The sequence below is a fragment of the Aegilops tauschii genome, chromosome 7 (genome assembly GCF_002575655.3).
Source record: "Aegilops tauschii subsp. strangulata cultivar AL8/78 chromosome 7, Aet v6.0, whole genome shotgun sequence".
NCBI classification, from domain to species: Eukaryota; Viridiplantae; Streptophyta; class Magnoliopsida; order Poales; family Poaceae; genus Aegilops; species Aegilops tauschii.
Window position 1 is genome coordinate 555,374,744 of NC_053041.3, and position 16,119 is coordinate 555,390,862.

At 44.1% G+C, this 16,119-nt stretch overlaps 2 protein-coding genes and 1 long non-coding RNA gene across 7 annotated transcripts; 2 read left to right on the top strand and 1 right to left on the bottom strand.

Annotated features, from left to right (window-relative positions):
• LOC120969561 (uncharacterized) lies at positions 1-1,078 on the top strand. The gene is made up of 2 exons (XR_005763849.1): positions 1-71; positions 373-1,078. It is a non-coding gene; the product is annotated as an uncharacterized lncRNA (long non-coding RNA).
• A 2,832-nt stretch (positions 1,079-3,910) lies between these two features.
• On the top strand, positions 3,911-7,871 carry LOC109759997 (uncharacterized). Of its 5 annotated transcripts, XM_040394679.3 has the most exons (5): positions 3,911-4,499; positions 6,263-6,411; positions 6,516-6,733; positions 6,837-6,986; positions 7,095-7,871. In XM_040394679.3, the coding sequence occupies exons 1-5, from the start codon at positions 4,494-4,496 to the stop codon at positions 7,184-7,186; spliced, it is 615 nt and encodes a 204-aa protein (XP_040250613.1). In that variant the 5' UTR covers positions 3,911-4,493; the 3' UTR covers positions 7,187-7,871. The 5 variants fall into 5 exon arrangements, 1 of the variants encoding a protein (XP_040250613.1); XR_005762319.3 differs by having other exon boundaries at positions 3,921-4,499; positions 6,263-6,325; positions 6,440-6,986; XR_005762320.3 differs by having other exon boundaries at positions 3,926-4,499; positions 6,263-6,325; positions 6,516-6,986.
• Positions 7,872-9,366: 1,495 nt separating this feature from the next.
• LOC109759990 (uncharacterized) lies at positions 9,367-10,669 on the bottom strand. The gene is made up of 2 exons (XM_073504386.1): positions 9,896-10,669; positions 9,367-9,807 (listed from the first exon to the last, which is right to left on the bottom strand). Exons 1-2 carry the CDS (start codon positions 10,667-10,669, stop codon positions 9,367-9,369), a joined length of 1,215 nt encoding a protein of 404 aa, XP_073360487.1.
• Positions 10,670-16,119: the final 5,450 nt, after the last annotated feature.

Here is a 16,119-nt window from a genome sequence, read left to right on the forward strand (position 1 = left end):
CGGCCAGATCTAGGATCTAGGAGCCAAACATCATGCACACGAGGCGCGAGGTGGAGCTCCCGACGGCGCAGGTCAGCCCCTCTGCACTGTCCTCCTTCTCTCTTCGCTCTGGCGGATCTGATCCCTCCCCCGCGTGCGCCCACCTCCATGTGCACTCACCTCCCCTGGCCGCCGTCAGCCTGAACCACTCCGCGCCCGCCTCCCATGGCCGATGGCATGGCAGCCTCTTCTCCTAGGGCTACTTCTTCCTCTAGCCCCATGACCACCGTTCCTAGCCCCCGCCCTAACCCTTCATAGAAACCCACCTAATCGCCTAATCTCCTCTAATTCCTTCCCGTATGTGCTTGTATGCTGATATTTTCCTCTTTGCAGGTCAATAATTTGAGCATAGATGCCCAACAGCCAGATCCAAAGTATTTGATGTGATTTGTGCATGATGTTGGTCTGTTAGCCATGTGATGTTGATATAAAATTTGCTTTTGGTCCTTCCATGCTTGATTTAGTTTAAACATTGCATCAAAGTACAATGTTCATTCCATGACAAATGATCAATTCCATTGTAGAAAATGACCATCCAAACAAGCTTTGGAATTGAGCATGTCATGCGAATTCCAAGTCTGAATTCTGTGCACATCCGAACAACATAATTCGGGTTCAATACCAAAGTCACGGAGATTTGACATTGAGCCCAATCCAATTCCATGGCGCTCAATATCAACATCAAAACAGAGCATTAGAGATCGTGACAGAAAAACTAGGAAAGCCCGTTAGAAGAGGAGACCCAGATTCGATGGGACACGGCTCGGCGCCGGAGCCGGCAGTGCACCAACGGCTGCGTGTGGTCTATGGATTTTGCGCCAGCTGCCGATCGACGTTTTCCTACCCATACGTATTATGTTTCTACATTTTGACTGCAATCTTATCATGTTGTAGATCTCAAATAGATTAAGAATAAAGTGATGTTCTGTATGCTAATTTTGGCGAGTAGCTTTTGCGTGAACTATGCGATGACGCATAAATGGGGTAGTTGCCTCTTGATTTAGTCGTTTGCACAACTCATAAGAGCAACTTTGCACTATTTCTGAAAATCTGGAAGAATATTTCGCGTTTCAATCATATCGACTTGCTCATCTCTATTCCTAATGGACGAGTTGGTGAATCGTCTCCGCGGTTTATTTTCGCTGGTTTTTTCGTCTCTCCTCCCACCACCCCCTCCCACCCTGGTCCACGGTTTATTTTCGCTGGGTTTTTTTCGTCTCTCCTCCCACCACCCCCTCCCATCCTGGTTCATCGGTTTATTTTTCTCTCCACTCTTTATTGCAATCAGAACTTTCCTAACGTATAACAAATCACGGATCTAACTTCCTTAAATTATACAAATCAATCAATTCCTTTTATTGGTTCAATTTGTCTTGGAAAACAAATAACAGATTTTCAGAAAACAAATAATACATTTTAATCTAACTTCCTTAAATTATGCAAATCAATCGATTCCTTTTATTGGTTCAATTTGTCTTAGGAAACAAATAACAGATTTTCAGGAAACAAATAATGCATTTTAATCTAACTTTCCTAACTTATCTAAATCAATCGATTTCTCTTATTAGTGAAATTTGTTTTAGGAAACAAATAACAGACACGTCACAACTTTCCTCCCAATAAATAGTTTCTTAACATTTGCAAACTTTCCTGATCAGACACGTCACAAACGGGCAGGTACTGATATCACGTTACCAAACAATAAAACCCCATTTGCATAGAAATCAGTTCAAAAATCCTAACTTTCCTAAATTTTTACCTTTCCTTAATAGCAACCAATATTTCATGTTTTCCACCTATTGAAGGAAATCACCCCTCCATCGATATTAGCATTTTTTTTAACTGAGATCTCCGGGTTATGATTTTTTTTTTTTGCGATTCTTCCCAATTGTGACCTCTCCTTCCACTCCGGCTCCTTCTCGCATAAACACCTCCACCACAGCCAGGTGACACCGCCCCAGACCTCCTGCCTCTCCACACCTTCTCCGCCACCTCCTTCTCGTACTTCATTAACAATCCCTCCGCCACATTTGTCCACGGCGGTGTCGAGGGCATGGCGCAGCAGCGTACCAGCGGTAGAGCAGCGCATAGCAGCAGGAAGCAACACGCAGCAGGCGAGGCGAGCGGCCGACGGTGGAAGGCAGAGATGCGGCCGGCGTGGCTGAGGGGGCGGCCGACAGAAGATGGCCACGACTGGAGGCGGCGCGAGGCAGGGGCGCGACAGCGGGGCGAGCGAAGGGATAGGCGGCAGCAGACGGGGCGAGCGCAGCCAGCGAGAGTGTGGCGCGCGGCCAGGGTGTGTGCCGCGCGGGGCACAGTGGTGCGGTGGCTGTGGCGAGCACGACCGACACGGTGTAGCATGGGCGTGGGCATGGAGAGGGAGTGGCCCCGCGGGCGCAGAAGAAGAGCGGCAGGCTCGGGCATGGGTGTGCATAGGAGCGGGCATGTGCCACGGGGTCAATCCAAGGAGCTCGGTGGCTACCCCTGCAATGGCCATGGCGGACGGCGGTTCTCGGCCACGACGAAATACCTAATGAGAGCAAACGAGAGGGGAAACAGGGGAAAGGCAAGAGGAGATCATGGCGGTGTCAATGGCGCCCTAGGGGAAGACATGGGAGCTCGGGGCGGCGCGGATCGAACGTCAATGTCGCGGTGGCCCAAGGTTGAGGAAGACGGCAGCGACGTCGATGCGGGGGTGCTGGACTTGATCTCGTTGGCGCAGACGAAGTAGCGAAGGCGTTCGGAGCTCCTCGACAAGCTCCTAGCCCGCAGGGAGGGCGGTGGCCATGTGGACGGGGTCGGTCATGGTGGCCGTGGCGTCTGACTTCGTCCAGATCGACGGGATCGAGCGAGCGAGGAGGAGAAGTGGATTTGGGAGGGGGCGTCGAGGAGGAGTGAGGCCATGGGGGCAGGGAAGGAAGGGCGTCACCCTTATCCATTCCCCTTCGATGCCAGCGAGGTGGTCGGGCGGGAGCCCGGCTCTGTAGCGACGCGGCTCGGGGAACAGGAGAAGACGACCGCGCGGGGACTGGACCGCTGAGCCGGTTTGGTGGCAAGGCCCGGGGGGCAGGGCGAATCCCCTTTTACATCGTCCTTTTGTTTTTTCAATGTATTCTAATCTGTTTCTCCTTTTTAACACCGTTTTCTATTTATTCTTATCAACTAAATGATCTCTACTCCTAATGTCTCGGTTGGTAGTCTCCGTTCCGGGTTTATTTTCGTCCCACCTCCCGAGTGAGGGAGAGGGGGAGAGAGAGTGAGGAAGAGGGTGTGTGTGTGTGAGAATTTGATGGTAAAAAAGGTCGTCAATGTCACCTAATATGTATGAGAATATTAAATGTAATATTAACATAATTGATATTGAACTTTTAATGTTAATGTGGCCCCGTTGCAACGCACGGGCGATTTTCTAGTTTATCTTAATTTCTCAAATATACTGCTATTTAAACTAATAATTTTACTATTAGTTCCCCCAAGAAATACTCTGCATTTTGGATTACATTCTTATAGGACTATACATAGTCTCTTCTACCTCAGGACCTTTTGTACCTCAAACATACAATGTTCTCTTATAGTTTTAGTACCCGTGACATCAAACATAGTTTGTAATTCTAAGGATGTATTGTGAATTGTGATATACTCCCTCCCCTTCATCCCAAAATAAGTGTCTCAATTTTATACTAACTTTAATACAAAGTTGTACTAAGCTTGAGACACTTATTTTGGGACGGAGGGAGTACATACACACCCTTTGTCTATTTTCCCCATTGGTCATAATATATACCTCGGTCTATCTATGAGATCACAGTGACACAGATCCTAAATGAATACTGATAACATTTTCATACATAGAGAGATATGCACATTGAAGATTATAGTCATGTTGTTTATATCAAGGGCCCCAAATTTTAGGTTTACCTCTGCCCCCCCACCCCCAGAATCTCAGGACCGGCCCTTCCAGCGCAACAGGGTTATACTATAAGGCTTGTGCTAATGAGTGAGGCCTGGTCCGATTACAAGCCGCACGTTGGGCCGCATCTATTCGAGCCCAGTAATGCCGAGCATATCGCATCGCAGTAGCCCAGATCCCATGCCGTCCGCCGGAGCTCCTCCACCTCTGCTGGCGGCGCCCCATTCCTCCCCCCGAGAGGCGCAGGCCGTCCTTCTTCCTCATCCCGGGCCTTTTGCCGCACCGCCACCGCGCAGCTCGACGGGATGCTGCCCTGCTAGACAGTGGAGGAGATCGGACTTGCGGCGATCGCAGAGGGGGAGGAGGAAGGTCGATGTCGCGGAAGAGTCGTCGATTGTCTTTTCCCGCGACGGCGGAGGGGCGGAGGTGGGAGTAAGATTCGTCGATACTTCCCACGACAGCCGGGGAGGGGGGGGGGGGGGGGGGGGGCGGATTTGGGTTTTAGGTCGTCAACAAGGAGGAGAAGGGTGTCAAGAATCTCCACATGAAGGTATAATCCACCCTTCTCATGTGCCTCCGCCGCCCCCCTATAGTGCGACCTATTATTGTCAGATGATTCCTGCTAGGGTTGTGGCTGTGATGGGTTAGCCATGGCTTCGTGACAGATATTGTTAGCATGATCCGAAGCTAAACAGATTGTTGTCTTTGTCTAGTGTCTTACTTTTTTCCTTTCGGAGATGTACTTGCATGAAATATATAGACATGCCAAGTTCTGCTGCTTTCATGCCTAGCTCCTCTGCCTAACATTTCTGCCTAGGGATATTGAGAATTGAAGTATATGTTTAACCAGAGCATTTACAAGCAAATCTTTATGCTTGCAAACACTGGTTACTCATAAAATGTTTTTCTTTAGATTGTCGACAATCATCTGTATTTTTTTTATCATTTGCACATCCTTCTCAAACTTGATAAAATAAATCACGGTCCTTGCAGCCTGCGTTGCCCTTAGATTACATACATTCTCATAAAACGTGCAAGACAGAATGTTTCAAGGGCTGAGCATGATTAGAGTATTAGGATGTTTCATGTTTTTTTCATGGCATGCTGTTCTCAACAAGGAGGAGAAATGCGTCGAGAATCTCTACATGAAAGGTGTAACCCACCCTGCTCATGTGCCTCCACAGATCCCCTCTAGTGTGAGCTATGATTGCAAGAGGATTCCTGAGAGTTGTCACTGTGATGTCAATTGGTCGTGTGGGTCAGCCATGGCCTTGTGACTGACATATAGCATTATCCGTCTATCCGAAGCTAAAATAGATTGTTGCCTTTTTCTAGCGTCTTACTTTTGCTTTTTGGCAACACTGGCATGGCATCTTTGGATATGCCAAGTAAAGTTGCTTTCATGTCTAGCTCCTTTGCTTGACATTTTCCCCTTAGGAATATCAGGGATCGAAGTATAAAATTTATAATCAGACCAGTTATAATCTTTGTGCTTGCAAGCATTGGTTATTCATAGAAAGATTATTCTATTGAACGCCGAAGATCATCTGTATTTTTCGCATTGCCACATCCTTCTCAAACTAGATAAAATAAATTACGATCCTTGGAGCCTTCATTGTTCCTAAGATTACATAAGTTTTTATAAAATGTGCAAGATAGATTTTTTCAAGGGGCGGGCATGATTAGAGTATTAGGATGTGTCAAGTTTGTTTTTTCATGACGTGCTGTTCACCACCGATACGTGTGTAAATTTTGCATTGTTATCAATATTTTAATTATGTATTTGATGATGATGTCTTTCCTAGTCATCATCGACACAATGTAATTAGTTTGTTTCACAAATTTGTCATGCTAAATTAGTTGGCTGTGAAGTTTAATCCTGCTTGCCGGAAGACAACTTGGACATAATTTTTATCAGTTAATTGGCGCTTTTTATGTTCCTTATGACCTTCTAACAAATATTCTGAACACAAGCAAAGCAGTATCTTTCAGTGCTGGCTTCTGGTAGATTTTGGCTGGCAAACTAAGTTGGTTCGTGAATCCATCATAAGGGGCATATGCCACATATGTACTCACGGTATGGAAAGGGCACTACATCTACACCTAGCTTGGTCCCCGACAGAACTTGATTATTTCTTCTTTGCAGAATGATGTTAGTAAACAATTATTCGCACATTAGAGGCTTGCAGGTTTATCAAATCGATAGAAAAGAGTTTGCTAAATCACAACACTCTACTCTAATATAGGGTAACCATCATCTTGTAAACTACATACTCCACTGATGTTCTAATCTGTCCACATTGCTTCTGCCAGATATCCTTGAGCAATGGAAGCAAATGCTTTTGTTTCATCAACGGGAACATCGGTTCTCAAGAGGTGAGGGTGCCATTGGTCCATGGAACAACCAGCATGTTGTTTCCAGATGCTTTTGTTGAATTTGAAGCTGTGGTTGGCTTCTCATGGTCTGACTCGATCCATTTTATTTTGAAGAGCAAATTGTCACTCTCCAACAAAGGCTATTTTGTTTTCTATATTGATCATCAACTGTCTATGTTGCTTGTCCCAGGGACGCATATTTGCGCGTCACAAGCATACCAGTAATCTCTTATCAGGGCACAGGCTATTTGCACCGAATTCCTTGGGCAAACCCTTATCTTCGACATGAAATAAATGACCTGGAGAAGGGCATCTTGTCCAGATCAGTGCAGCATACGAGATGCTCACTACCTGTTACATCCATTGGGGAAGTTGTGATTGTATCATGTATTCCCACGACAAAGACAGGTTGTTTTTCAGATTCTTCAAGTTGGACATGATAGCACTAGAGTGGTCGTCCCTCCATGACCAGGAGTTGGATCACATCAACTGTTTCCTTTACAAGGGCCAGTCTATCCAGGCGAAGGAGGAAGGCAAGATCAAAGTCGTTGTGGCCGGCCGGTCACGACGCGCGGAAACGACCGAGTGCCTTACCTCTTGCTGGCCAGTTCATACCCTGTAATGGGCACCGCACGCTGGGAGCCAGGACAATGTTTTGTGTGTATGTACTCTATATGCATATCTTGCAATCAGAACACAATATTGTTAATAACATGCAACGTAGTTCTTAGGAATCTGGACCTGATGAAGTTTCCTTGTCTCTTCATAGTAAAGGAGCCTTTTTTACAAGTGGTTGCAAAAAGATATTGCTGGAGCTCACAACAGATGGATTCAGTGTGCGGAAATTCCTTTAAAGATTGAAGTCCTTGTATGGCAGCTCTTCCTTGATTCTATGCTTACCAGGGACGAATATGTGTAAGCGAAACTACGGTGGCTCCCCTCTCTGTAACTTCTGTAATGATGTTGAAACCGCTTTTCATTTGCTCATCGGTTGTCCTGTGGGCAAGCTCCTTTTGTGGTTCTTAACACTCACTGTTGCCCCTCTTCTCTCTGGAAAGCTTTCTCATGGTTTTATGCTTTCCTCCTTGGTGGGGATTGATGCTATTTGTTGGGCTATATGTATTACAGCGAATAGAGCCACCTTTGATGAACATAGCATGCGTTCTCTTCTGTAAATGCTCATTGCTAACTTCTTGGAGAGGTCTCCAGAAAGGGTAGGATCAAAAGATGCTGAAGCTGGGTAGTTCACGGTTCATGCATAAGGCTTTGGAGCTGGCACCCATTCAGGCCGGAGTAGCAGATCTTCATCTTGCTGGAAATGGAGCGGCTATTCTGTTGTGTGCATGGTTCCTACGCTGCACTTATAATCGTGCTTGTACTGTTAGGGTTTTGCGTCATAGTAGACGTTTTGAGTGCGGGGCACCTAGCAGCGGCTTTCCTAATAGTGCATCAAACTCACTGTTCTCTCTTTTTTCGTCTTCTACAATGTGTAAGAACTTTGTATTTCCGTTGTGAAATGGAAAGGGGAATGGCCTGGTTCGAAAAAGATGTACTCTGTATGTATGAATGACTCCATGTAGGTAGTGGGACGCCATCCGCGTACGTACGGTGTTGAGACGACTTATGTGATCCATCAGGTTGCAGGAGATTGCGGAGGCCAAGATTGTCCTAGGTTGCATTGATCAGCCAAGGATTGAAGCGTATACTGCAACTCAACTTTTAGGCAAACTATTAATCGGTGACCGAGTTCCTCATTACCAGCGGTGCATCCTGGCCTCACCTCTAATCTTCCCAAAGAATAGAGTGCATGTCGTTCTTGATTGAAGTACAGCCGTGGCATATTACCCCAAGTGTGTCTAGAAAACGCATCTTCCTCGGCATGAGATCATGCGTTTTGATTTAGCTCCTGCAGCAACATACTATCCGTCGATCTTTCAGGCCTAACATGACAACGTTCGCCATGGGAAGAGATCAATCCATGAGGGAAAAAAGTGTAATTCGATCATGCGGCCCGGGGATGACCCATCTCCCCCAACCCTAGCTTTTGCTGCCGCCATCTCCCCTCCTCTTTGGCAGCTACGCGTCGATCGTTGCTACCGACAGCGGCCTGCCCTCCTCAAAGTGCTAGGTGGGCTCGTTTTCTCCCTTTTCCTTGGTGGATGTGGCATTCCTCTAGTGATTACATGATGTAGGGGCGAGATATTGACTATTCTTACTCCGGGTAATGACTAAAAATCACGCTACCATAAAGATGAATTGGGTATACATATGTTTTACTTGAGTCCAAGAAACATGGAGTTTGCGTATGTTAACTAATATGGCATTACGATAACTATTACATCTTTGGATGTTTGTCTGTTTTGTCATTAAGGAGCAGAGCTAATGCCAGACGTTCACAAGAAGTCGGTTTGCAATGTATTCAAGGAGAGTTATGTGTTCACGTGTCATATTAGTATGTTAGTAATAGTGCATATACGGTATTAATGGCATGGTTGCCTATTCACGTGCAGGTGCATATGTACATTCATCGTGTGTGGTGTGTATTTAATTACATGTGGGTGCGGATTCTCATCTTACCATTATCTCACATGAATATCTAATTCGGTTGTTGTCATTTGTTGGTAGTCAAGTCTAAAATGTATTAATAAACGCTTGCATCTTGAGCTAAATTTGGACTTGTGCTAGCTTTTAGTTGTTTGACGGGCGTACCTCATGTTCTCATTGAACTAACAAGGTCTTATTTGTGTTAATAAAGTGCAACATAATTTGAAAATTCATATTCCTCCGGTTCACCAATAGAGGGTGCAAAATGACATATTTGTTGTTCAATAAAAAGCACTAACTACTCAATCAGAATGAGAAACATTAGAAAGATTTATTGTATTACTGAAACAAACTTCATGAACCAATACCCTAAACATGAAATACTTATTGTTTTCCCGAATGTGCTTAACAAAATATACAATCCACAATTGCACCTAATGGAAATGTAACATTTTATTCGCTTGATGTAGCGTTCAAAGGGAAATATTAACTGGCTTCTAAAGAAGTCCTTCAAACCATGAATGAACATAATCATCATTCCCGTTGGAAGACTTTGCCGGTGCATTGACAAACTCATCATAGTCCATGTTATATTGGCCTACATTATTGCCATTATGTCCCAAATAAGCATCCATCCCTAGGTTCCCATTATAGTGTGGTTGGTTCGACGGAGTGTAGGCCAAGGTACCATTGCTAAAGGACTCACCGATGGAAAAGTCATTGCCATTGGGGTAGAACAACTGTGGGGGGCCCTCCACAGTGCTCCCAATGGTTGAGTTAGTGATTGTGTTGTTCTGTGGTGGCTCCATTGAGTTGTAAGAACTTGGATAGTTCTGAAGGCGTGGAGGTAAATCTTGTACCAGATCAGGAATGGGTTGTACGAGGGATGTCGAATGGGAACCCAAAGATGGTGGTGCTGACTGAAATATTTGTGGTACCTGCACATGAAAAGGTAGTATGATTTGCGGTAAGGAGATGTGTATAGTTCTAATCGTGTAGCTGAAGTTGTGGTAGTAAATCTTATACCTGATGAACAACTGGTTGTAGGTGGGATGTTAAACGAGGTGCCAAAGGTGGTGGTGCAGACTGGAGCGATACCTGCATAGGAAAATGTGGTTCCATCGTGTCTTGTGGTTTTAATGGTAGTGGAACCGACGACAACACTTGAGTGGGAATACAATGAGATGACGATGGTTGTTGGGATGAAAGACGAGTCTTCAAGTAATCCCATGATGGGCCTCTTAGCGTCAATTCATTCTTTGGTACGTTTGGACCACCAGTCTTGGGTTCACTTACAGGATGAAGTGGAGGCATACGACGTCTAATGTCCTCCCAGACCCGCAAAAGTTCATTGAAGAGCTTGTTAAGCTCTTCAAGACTAAGATATTCTTCCCTGGAGAAGATAAAATTTGCTACAATACCTGGGTTCTCTTCTTGGATATTTTTGATATGCTCGAGTGAGAGTTCTGCTCTCTTCTCATATGTCACACTTTCCATGTCCAACCGAGCCACCTCCCTCTGCAACATTCTAATCCTATCATTCGTTGCCTCATCAACCAACGGCTCGACAAGTGGACCTCCTGATAAGAAAGCTTCAACTATGGGTGCCGCTGATGGCGTCCCAAATGAGTGCATTATTCCGGACTCCGCCTCCAGGACGACAGCAACCCTCATGCCCGTGAGGACGGAGAGGTCACATGCCATCTTGTACAAGCCATCACGCCTCTTGGAGAAGGTGATGCCACGTTCCCTTTTGTCCTCGATGAAACAAATACCCTCCCTCTTCTCTCTCCTTGGCATATTAAGTTAGAAAACTCGAGGACTTATTGCTATAAAAGGTAAGCTACAAAGATGTACTAATAGGTAGATGCTTACGAGTGTTGTTGGCTAACTATGGGTGATTGTGAGATATAAGGAGATGAACTCCCTTTATATATACGAAAAGTGTTGTGAACATGAATGTTTAGCTCACCCCTTATCCAATTATTCACATTAATTAAGATCCAAAATTACCCGTTTGTTATTTGAATGAGTAAAAGTTTTCGAGTCTTCAATGGGCACCAAGATATGTAGTCAACAAACTTGCTGATTTATGGTTGCCATTATTTTTTGCTAAAACATAATATATGCGAGGACATGCTAATTTGGAACCATTATTGTGTTTTTATGTGAGGCATTCACATACAATAGAATTTATTTAATTCATAACCAATGGCTATCCATTTCTTTAGGTTATTAATTGTGCACCCAATTTATCTTGTATACCTTGGTATTGCATTAATTACATCCCCTCCATTGAGAGCAATGTAGTCTATACCTGAGCATCAAATACATAAGATACTAATAGAAGGCGAGGGAGTTACTTTTAGCCTATGGCACCTCTACTAGATAGGTGTACGACTAAAACATATTTCCCTACAAGGGCACCATGACTTCGATATGTATATGTGATTCATACTAGTACTTCTGTTCCTTGTAGTAAAGCCCGTCAAAATACGCTTTAATAATATCTACATTGTTGATGAAAGTAACCAAAGTAAATTAAGTGGGTCAATCAACCCAAGTAAACAGAGTTTTGCACATGATGCAAACCTTAGTTACCTTGTGAGCTGCTTTATTTGCATCCCTCTAGCACAATTCTTTTAATCGATGTTCCCGGTCATGCCTTTGATACTATCCGTTGACCAACACACACTTCTACAAAGTATGTAAAATCTGATTCCGCCTAAATTTGTAGCACTCGGTATGTTAGGGGAAATTAGGCTTGACACTGCTATGAAACTTTATGTATCATATCTTAGGATCACCCATATCAAGCCTATATATATATATCTTCTCTTGAAGGTATGAATGTTTGGGAACGTAGTATTTCAAAAAAATAATCCTACGATCACGCAAGATCTATCTAGGAGAAGCATAGCAACGAGCGGGGAGAGTGTGTCCACGTACCCTCGTAGACCGAAAGCGTAAGCGTTTAGTAACGCGGTTGATGTAGTCAAACGTCTTCGTGATCCAACCGATCCAAGTACTGAACGCACGGCACCTCCGCGATCTGCACACGTTCAGCTCGGTGACGTCCCTCGAACTCTTGATCCAGTTGAGGCCGAGGGAGAGTTTCGTCAGCACGATGGTGTGGTGACGGTGATGATGAAGTTGGCGCAGGGCTTCGCCTAAGCACTACGGCGATATGACCGAGGTGTGTTTCTGTGGAGGGGGCACCGCACACGGCTAAAAGATCAACTTGTGTGTCTATGGGGTGCCCCCTCCCCCGTATATAAAGGAGGGGCGGAGGAGGCCGGCCGGCCACAAGGGGCGCGCCAAGGGGGGAGGAATCCTACTCCTAGTAGGAGTAGGTTTCCTCCTTTCCTAGTCCAAGTAGGAGAAGGGGGGAAGGAGGAGGAGGAGAGAAGGAAGGAGGGGGGCGCCGCCCCCTCCCCTTGTCCAGTTCAGATTGGGGCAAGGGGGGGGGGCGCCACCTCCTGGCCAGCCCTCTCCCTTCTCCACTAAGGCCCATAAGGCCCAATAGCTTCCGGGGGGGAGGGGGGTTCCGGTAACCCCCGATACTCCGAAACTTATAAGATACGAACCGAACCATTCCGGTGTCCGAATATAACCTTCCAATATATGAATCTTTATGTCTCGACCATTTCGAGACTCCTTATCATGTCCGTGATCTCATCCGGGACTCCGAACAACCTTCGGTACATCAAATCACCTAAACTCATAATACCAATCGTCATCGAACAATAAGCGTGCGGACCCTATGGGTTCGAGAACTATGTAGACATGACCGAGACACATCTCCGGTCAATAACCAATAGCGGAACCTGGATGCTCATATTGGTTCCTACATATTCTTTGAAGATCTTTATCGGTCAAACCGCACAACAACATACGTTGTTCCCTTTGTCATCGGTATGTTACTTGCCCGAGATTCGATCGTCGGTATCATCATACCTAGTTCAATATCGTTACCGGCAAGTCTCTTTACTCATTCCGTAATGCATCATCCCGCAACTAACTCATTAGTCACATTGCTTGCAAGGCTTATAGTGATGTGCATTACCGAGAGGGCCCAGAGATACCTCTCCGACAATCGGAGTGACAAATCCTAATCTCGATCTATGTCAACTCAACAAACACCATCGGAGACACCTGTAGAGCATCTTTATAATCACCCAGTTACGTTGTGATGTTTGATAGCACACTAAGTGTTCCTCCGTATTTGGGAGTTGCATAATCTCATAGTCATAGGAACATGTATAAGTCATGAAGAAAGCAATAGCAATAAACTAAACGATCATAGTGCTAAGCTAACGGATGGGTCTTGTCCATCACATCATTCTCTAATGATGTGATCTCGTCCATCAAATGACAACACATGTCTATGGTTAGGAAACTTAACCATCTTTGATTAACGAGCTAGTCTAGTAGAGGCATACTAGCTACACTCTGTTTGTCTATGTATTCACACATGTACTAAGTTTCCGGTTAATACAATTCTAGCATGAATAATAAACATTTATCATGACATAAGGAAATATAAATAACAACTTTATTATTGCCTCTAGGGCATATTTCCTTCAGTCTCCCACTTGCACTAGAGTCAATAATCTAGCTCACATCGTCATGTGATTTCACACCAATAGTTCACATCTCCATGTGACTAATACCCAAAGGGTTTACTAGAGTCAAAAATCTAGTTCACATCGCTATGTGATTAACACCCAAAGAGTGATCATGTTTTGCTTATGAGAGAAGTTTAGTCAACGGGTCTGCCACATTCAGAGTCGTATGTATTTTGCAAATTTTCTATGTCTACAATGCTCTGCATGGAGCTACTCTAGCTAATTGCTCCCACTTTCAATATGTATCCAGATTGAGACTCAGATCATCCAGATCGGTGCCAAAACTTGCATCGCGTAACTCTTTATGACGAACTCTTTATCGCCTCCATAACCGAGAAATATCTCCTTAGTCTTCTTAGGATAATTTTGACCGCTGTCAAGTGATCCACTCCTGGATCACTATTGTACCCTCTTGCTAAACTCATGGTGAGGTACACAATAGGTCTAATACACAGCATAGCATACTTTATAGAACCTATGACTAAGGCATAGGGAATGACTTCTCCTTCTCTTTCTATTTTCTGCCGTGGTCGGGTTTTGAGTCTTTACTCAACTTCACACCTTGCAACACAGGCAAGAACTCCTTCTTTGACTGTTCATTTTGAACTACTTCAAAACCTTGTCAAGGTATGTACTCATTGAAAAAAAACTTATCAAGCGTCTTGATCTATCTCTGTAGATCTTGATGCTCAATACGTAAGCAGCTTCACCGAGGTCTTTCTTTGAAAAACTCCTTCCAGACACTCCTTTATGCTTTCCAGAAAATTCTACATCATTTCCGATCAACAATATGTCATTCACATATACTTATCAGAAAGGTTGCAGTGCTCCCACTCACTTTCTTGTAAATACAGGCTTCACCGCAAGTCTGTATAAAACTATATACTTTGATCAACTTATAAAAAGCGTATATTCCAACTCCAAGATGCTTGCACCAGTCCATAGATAGATCGCTGGAGCTTGCATACTTTGCTAGCACCTTTAGGATTGACAAAACCTTCTTGTTGCATCATATACAACTCTTCTTTAAGAAATCCATTAAGGAATGTAGTTTTGACATCCATTTGCCAGATTTCATAAAATGTGGCAATTGCTAACATGATTCGGACAGACTTAAGCATCGCTACGAGTGAGAAAATCTTATCGTAGTCAACACCTTGAACTTGTCGAAAACTTTTTTCGACAATTCAAGCTTTGTAGATAGTAACACTACTATCAACGTCAGTCTTCCTCTTGAAGATCCATTTATTCTCAATGGCTCGCCGATCATCGGGCAAGTCAATCAAAGTCCATACTTTGTTCTCATACATGGATCCCATCTCAGATTTCATGGCTTCAAGCCATTTCGCGGAATCTGGGCTCATCATCGCTTCCTCATAGTTCGTAGGTTTGTCATGGTCTAATAACATGACTTCCAGAACAGGATTACCATACCACTCTGGTGTGGACCGTACTCTGGTTGACCTACGAGGTTCAGTAGTAACTTGATTTGAAGTTTTATGATCATAATCATTAGCTTCCTCACTAATTGGTGTAGGAATCACCGGAACTGATTTCTGTGATGTACTACTTTCTAATTCGGGAGAAGGTAGAATTACCTCATGAAGTTCTACTTTCCTCCCACTCACTTCTTTCGAGAGAAACTCCTTCTCTAGAAAGTATCCTATTTTTAGCAACGAATATCTTGCCTTTGGATCTGTGATAGAAGGTGTACCCAATAGTTTCCTTTGGGTATCCTATGAAGATACATTTCTCCGATTTGGGTTCGAGCTTATCAGGTTGAAACTTTTTCACATAAGCATCGCCGCCCCAAACTTTAAGAAACGAGAGCTTAGGTTTCTTGCCAAACCACAGTTCATATGGTGTCGTCTCAACGAATTTAGATGGTGCCCTATTTAACGTGAATGCAGGTGTCTCTAATGCATAACCCTAAAACGATAGTGGTAAACCGGTAAGCGACATCATAGATCGCACCATATCTAATAAAGTACAATTATGACATTCGGACACACCATTACGCTATGGTGTTCCAGGTGGCGTGAGTTGCGAAACTATTCCACATTGTTCCAAATGAAGACCAAACTCATAACTCAAATATTCACCTCCATGATCAGATCGTAGAAACCTTATTTTCTTGTTACGATGATTTTCCACTTCACTCTGAAATTCTTTGAACTTTTCAAATGTTTCAGACTTATGTTTCATCAAGCAGATATACCCATATATGCTCAAATCATATGTGAAGGTCAGAAAATAACGATACCCACCACAAGCCTCAACACTCATCGGACCGCATACATCGGTATGTATTATTTCCAATAAGTCAGTGGCTCGATCCATTGTTCCGGAGAACGTAGTTTTAGTCATCTTGCCCATGAGGCATGGTTCACAAGCATCAAATGATTCATAATGAAGTGATTCCAAAAGTCCATCAGCATGGAGTTTCTTCATGCGCTTCACACCAATATGACCTAAACGGCAGTGCCACATATAAGTTGCACTATCATTATTAACTTTGCATCTTTTGGCTTCAATATTATGAATATGTGTATCACTACGATCGAGATTTAATAAACCATTTATATTGAGTGTATGACCATAGAAGGTTTTATTCATGTAAAT

Coding starts and splice junctions, on each gene's coding strand:
- LOC109759997 (XM_040394679.3), top strand. Junction 6,734..6,836: donor TATTCCCACGACAAAGACAG/GTTGTTTTTCAG, acceptor TACAAGGGCCAG/TCTATCCAGGCGAAGGAGGA. Junction 6,987..7,094: donor GCCAGGACAATGTTTTGTGT/GTATGTACTCTA, acceptor GTCTCTTCATAG/TAAAGGAGCCTTTTTTACAA.
- LOC109759990 (XM_073504386.1), bottom strand. CDS start 10,669: ATGCCAAGGAGAGAGAAGAGGGAGGGTATTTGTTTCATCGAGGACAAA. Junction 9,808..9,895: donor TACAACCAGTTGTTCATCAG/GTATAAGATTTA, acceptor TTTCATGTGCAG/GTACCACAAATATTTCAGTC.